The sequence below is a fragment of the Macadamia integrifolia genome, chromosome 4 (genome assembly GCF_013358625.1).
Source record: "Macadamia integrifolia cultivar HAES 741 chromosome 4, SCU_Mint_v3, whole genome shotgun sequence".
NCBI lineage: Eukaryota > Viridiplantae > Streptophyta > Magnoliopsida > Proteales > Proteaceae > Macadamia > Macadamia integrifolia.
In genome coordinates, this window is record NC_056560.1 from 22,881,016 (window position 1) to 22,887,511 (window position 6,496).

The 6,496-nt window shown below is 37.1% G+C and overlaps 1 protein-coding gene across 1 annotated transcript; it reads right to left on the reverse strand.

Annotated features, from left to right (window-relative positions):
• Positions 1-1,271: 1,271 nt before the first annotated feature.
• LOC122075319 (G-type lectin S-receptor-like serine/threonine-protein kinase At5g35370) lies at positions 1,272-4,268 on the reverse strand. Its single transcript, XM_042640308.1, has one exon. The coding sequence runs from the start codon at positions 4,232-4,234 to the stop codon at positions 1,589-1,591; it is 2,646 nt and encodes an 881-aa protein (XP_042496242.1). The 5' UTR covers positions 4,235-4,268; the 3' UTR covers positions 1,272-1,588.
• Positions 4,269-6,496: the final 2,228 nt, after the last annotated feature.

Below are 6,496 nucleotides of genomic sequence, written 5' to 3' on the forward strand. Positions count from 1 at the left end.
TGTGCCTACCGATGCAGGCTCAGAATTAAAACCCCTATTTTTATGTGTTTAGACTCTAGATGTAGGGGCCACACTCCTGCGAAAACCTTTTTCCCTCATTTATTTTACTATTTTGGTAAATTGAGGAACCCGCGGTCAAGGTTTTAAGAATATGATTGGTTGAATCTAATCTGAATTGGCCAAATTGATCCCAATCTGGTAGATCGGAAGCCGCTGATCCATGCTAGGTTTCAATCAATTCTGACTGAATCAAAGTCAGAAGCAACTGAACCAAATCCTGACTTAAAGCTTAATATTATTAACGTTGCCTACTACCCACATGGACCTCACTGTATGGCTTGGATCCCAAATCTTTGTGGTCCGCCTCGTGTATTTAATAGCATGAACTCCTCCATACCTTTAATGATTATGTGCGTTAAGGGTGTCAATTGGTTCGCTTTTGATTATTTGATTCCATTTAAAATACAAGTGTAGAAATCAAAATAAAAAATAAAAACACATTTTTAAATCAAAATCAAACCGAATTAATTCAATTGGATTTGAGTTTTTATTCAATTTCATATTCGGTTTAGGTCTTTTTTTGATTATTCATGAATCACCCCCAAAGATATTTCACAGATAAATAATATAAAATATAATTAATACAGATTCTATTTTAATCACCCCCACTAAGATATTTCACCGATCAATAATATAAAATATTGAATTTCTAACAGCTAATAATGATTATATTTTTTGTCAAATCAATCAAAAGTTGTCCAAATATATTAAATCAGAATAGCTTAGATCGGGAAAATAAGCTATTCTATTTTATGCTTGAATGGGTCTTCAATCTTCATCATTGATCACCATCTTATCTGTCATAATCTCATTCTTCAGATCAATGTGAATGTAATCATATTTTTGGTTCAATTATAAAAAAATGAAATCGAAACCAAACCGAGAAAAGATTCATTATTTTAAAACCAAAACTGAACCAATTCTTATTCAGTCCGATTCAGCCGGATTTTAAACAGTGGGTTGAGATTCCAAATTGACATTCTTAATTGGACACCCATCACAGTGTAAGCAACAGAGACAAAGAAGTGAAAACAAAGGCATTACCAAGACAGAAAGACAGAACAAAAGCCTGGGCAAGTTGCAACACTCCCCAGCTAATGATATGAATTTCAATAAAGAAATATTAAAACAATAATAAAATATTCAATTTTCAATAAAGAAAAATCTTAATCTCCTTTCATTAAACAAATGGGAAGATGATGTGCTTACAAGTTACAACCAAGAACATGACAGAGAACCCAACTAAGTTTCCAAATATAATAATCAAAACAAGGTCTAATTTACAGCTAAGAAGGGGGAGAAAGAAAAAAAAAGACTCAAAAATCAAAAAACACAGCCAAAGAACCACAGTTGATTTGATTGGATTAAGATATTTCAAGGGTCTTAGACATGATCACACTAAAGGCTTCCTTTGAACTCAATCTTCTGTAATAGTAGTCCAATTGAAAACAAAACAAAAGGCCGAGTAGATGCATTTGAGATAAAAGATTTCACTCAGAATTGAATTAACACACACTTTTGAACTGCATTACCTTGGGCCAGATACCTCCTGTGATGAAATGTAAGAAAGAGATGGGTATGAATCACTTGAGTTTGTGTTTGAGTTAGTTGTTACACCAGTATATCCTTGTGGATATGGCCTTATTGCATTTACTGCATTGGATCCTTCCATCATTGATGCCTCGGTGAATCGCCGGCCATAGAACCGCAAGAAGTTCAAGGACTCAAGTCTTGGAACCCCCAAAGGAATCCCACCTTCTAACATGGCTACCACATTGACCATACTAGGCCTTAGCATTGGCTCCTCATGGACACAACACAAGGCCACACGCACAAGCTTCTCCACATCTGCATTTGTTACTCTTCCCTCAAGCCTTGGGTCTGCAAGTTCAAAATAACTCCCTTGCTCATGCATCTCCAATGCAAATAATGGGAAATAGACTGGACCCATCATAGAGGACGCAGATGCTGAACCACCATTACTGCCATTTTCATTGCTAGTGGTTTGAATTTGCAGAGAAGAGTTCTTCCTTCCTCTGATAAGCTCAAGTAGAACCATACCATAGCTATAGACATCGGTCTTATCTGAGATCGAAGAACTTGTGAGCCATTCCGGTGCAAGATACCCTCGTGTCCCCCTCATCGTTGTGAAATGACTAGACTGCTCAGGACTGAGAAGCTTTGATAGTCCAAAATCTGAGAGCTTCACTTGTGAATGGTCATGTAAGAGAATGTTCTCTGGCTTGACATCACAATGTATGATCTTGTGCTCACAACCACTGTGCAAATATGCGAGCCCCCGGGCTGTCCCCAATGCAATCTCAAACCTCTCTTGCCATTCTAATACCGGTCTATTACTGAAGAGTGTCCGGTCTAGTGATCCCCTGTTCATGTACTCATAGACTAGAAGCTGTTCCTGCCTTTGGGCACAGTAGCCCTTTAGCTTAACCAAGTTAATATGGTGGATGTTTCCAATCACTGCAATCTCTGCAAAGAATTCCTTCCTCCCTTGAATTCCTACATGGATTATTTTCTTCACTGCAACCACAGATTTATCAGGAAGAACACCTTTGTAAACAGACCCAAATCCACCTGAACCGATTTGGTTCTCAAAGTAATTGGTTGCAGCTTCAAGAACTTGGTAATCAAATCTCACAGGTAAACCAGGGATGGAGAAGATATCATCAAGCTCAAATGAAGAACATGAACTTGGGCGGTCTAGTTTTGAATGTGATGCAAGCTTACGCCTTCTCCACCAAAGAAGGCTCAGGACCAGAACAGTAACCAATAAAAGGAACCCTGTTGAAGGTAAGAGCACCAGAGCAACCAATGGGAAACCTGATGAACTCTTGCTTGAAGATTGGTTGTTCCCACCTGTGGCCACCACAGATGGTTTAACCATCACCTTAATGTATCCCATTGGATCACTATTGCTCGATGTGGTTGACATAAAGGACCCCAATTGATTTTCAAGCAGAAAACATGAATTAGAGGAATTGTCATAGAAAAAGCCAGAGCAAGAACAATTGGAGCAGAGTGATTTGCAATAAGATAAATTCACAAACTCGATGGTTGGTTCTGAGAAGGTAATTTGAAAGTAGCTCACTCCAATGCCTAGACTTGTATATGATGAATTCGATTGAACACCACCGGTGGCATTAATGGATGAATTAGAATTACAAGCAGAAGGCAAGGAAAGAGACGCATCTGATGGGAAGCAACCTTGATTGATGTTGTGAAACCCAGAAGGACATGAACATACATATTGCCCAGCTGAAGTAGTAGTTGTGCACAACCCAACTGAGCCACAGATGTAAGGAAGTCGGCAATTATCGTGCGGTGCTGTGAATTCAATAGCCGTTGCTTTAGAAGGGAAGCTACTTATAGTGAACTGTCCTCCAAACTCTAATTTTGCAATTCGGAAATCCGCCGGAGACAAAATTATCTTAATCACAACTACAGATCCATTTTCTCCATGAAGATAAAGACCTGTACCATTTAGGGCCATAAACGATATCGGAGCATTTGAATTAACATAAGCATTCCGTTCCATCGACATCTTCCAATAGGTCGACCCTTTCCATTTAAGTAATCCATCATAACTAGCAACAGAAAATTGGAAATCTCCAGATGAGTAATTGGTATCAGATAAAGAACTCACCAAGGATGAACCCACTGGGATTTGTTGCCCGATCACAATAGTATCGGTCGGATTATCAAAGCTCTGCCAAATAGAACGGTTGTATTGATCGAGCAATACAAGATTTCCCGTGTCGGTGAGCTGCATCAATGCAACGGATGAATTTAACGGCGGCGTTGACCATTTTACGGTGGTGGCGCCGCCGCTAGTTTGGTCGGTGACAGCGATTCCTTGGGGAGAAAGCAAGATTCCGATGGTTTTGGAGATTGGGATATCACGATTAGCTGACCATATTGCGGTTTGGGTAGCGATATGAAGGACGGAGAGATAGTAATTGGATTGACCGTCGGGATTGAAGAAGGCGACACTGAAGTTTTGACTGTTGGATCTTAAGAAGACCCCATTGGCGTCTACGAATTGGTTGTATGTAGAACTGTAGGTTGGCTGAATGAATCCTGTGTAGATTGTCTCGCAACTTGCGAGGATTGAAAAGGATAAGAAGATGGAAGTGACGGAGAAGAAGATGGAGGCCATGCAGAGAGAAAGATATTAACCCAGAGATGCTGATACCCAGAGACCCACAGAGCAGAGAAGAAGAAGAAGAAGAAGAAGAAGAAGAAGAAGAAGAAGAAGAAGAAGAGCTTGGGATTGATGAAGGGAGTGAAGGTGGCATGGGTCAACGAAGGATCGTCTCAGATTTCGTGGAGTTGACTAATGAAGCTCCCACTACTAAGTTCACGCACATTTACCGCCATTAGGGATCCTTGAGCTTATTTATTCATATCAGAATTGAAAGGAATATTTTGATTTCAAACGGCTTCGAAGCAGCCAATGGGAGGAAGCCCACGGGTATCCATTGGGAGGGGTATGGCGATCATTTCACGGCTCCAATTGTGTAGGATTCTAATGATATATTTATTCCAACCATTTGATAAAGAGAACATGATTAAGATAGTGATGTATTAAATTTTAAAGTCTAATTCGATAAAATATCTCCCTGTATTAGCACACATCTCGTGTATACATGTGTTCTAGTACTCTAGATATTACTTTGATAAATAGTTTTTAAATTAATTTAATATAAAAATAATCATTGAATATTTAAAAATAAAAATATTATATTCTAAGAATCCCCATTTCTATGTGAAGGGTATAATCAAAATAAGGAAGGAGTCAAAAATATTTTCATGTATAAATATCAAAATCTAAAGTGATGAACAAATTCTAAAATTAGGGTAGTTGTCCATGTAACAATAGAAGGTGGTGTTTCCAAAAGTTACAAGACAACGCTATGCCACTTGTTTTTATGTTTGTTTTAATTATGAACCATCTATCTATTGGGACTAGTATATGATAATCTCTATAGTACCAATACACATGCATAGATATACACGAGATGTGTGTCAATATTAAAGGAGTTATCAATTGAATTAGACCCTAAATTCTAACACATGGCCAATCTAGATTAGATCGTCTTTATCCAAAAGTCGAACTAAACATATTATTTGTTCACGTGACAAAATCTAAACAATAAGAAAACAAAAGAAGGAATTTGTCCAATAGTAACAAGAAGTTTCTCCATGGGTTGACATCTGATTCAACCTAGTGGTAAACGATCCATGGAAAGCAACCAAAATATTCCTTAATGAATCGGCCAAAAAACTTGAACCAGAGACTTGCATACTTATTTTTTTTTTAAAAATGCTAACAAACATAAAAATGGTGCTATTGCAGCTACCTCCAGATTTGTTAGTTATACTACAAAGAATGACATGGATCGGTAAGAAATACTAATCAAACACAATATGAGGTGGGGCGGGCAACATATTAATATGTATATAATTGGCGGAATACTGGAAAACATTGAGTATAAATAATCCAAATGAAATAAAAGATAGTGGAAACTACCTGACCTAATAGATCCTTCACATAAAAGAAAGGATAAAAAGCAATTTTGTTCATCTTAAAATGTACACCCTTGAAACAATAATAATTCACCTTAAGAATTATGAAAAAGAAAATTACCGTTTTATAAAGGAATAAATTATCCTACACTAACTTTTTTTTTTATATAGAAAATTATCCTACACTTCAATATGCTTAGTGAAATGTTAACACTAATCATAGTCAAGCCTGGATGATCCTATGAATTGAATGGGGCTAAGTGGCAGAATTTTGGCTCAATCACAATTCATTGACATTCTTATTTAGGGCTATGGAAGTCAAACTAATTCATATCTATTACAAAAATAATAGATTCCATCCCCACTAGAAGAGAACTAAGGTTTAACTCCCTCTTAAGTTTTTCAACTTTCAACAGTGCAAAGCTGGCCGATCCTTTGTAACAAGGATGCCCTTTGGGATTGAGTTCTTAAAGGGTAAGTATTTCTCTAAAAAGTCATCATTTTTAGAGGATACATATAGATATATCCTTAAAGGGAGAAATCTTCTCTATCTTTGCCTTCCACGTAAAATTGATAACAATTCTCCCACGTCTATTTGGATTATTTTTTTATGGTTTTGTTTCAACTCGTTAATAGCTAGCCGAAGTTCCTTTTAGCCAAAATTTCTCCTATGCTGATTTAATTGCTTAGTAAAATTTTCGGTTTCTGGCTCTCCCATCCCCTGAGTCCCCTTCCCAACAAAAATAATAATAATAAAAAAAATAAAAAAAATAAAAAATTTGGTGATACACTAGAGATCTATATTCTCATGTTAAGTATGGGGTGTGGTTCCTTTAAACAAGTAACCTAGGATCATATCATTCTTGACTTGTATAATGAATGTCTTTTTTTT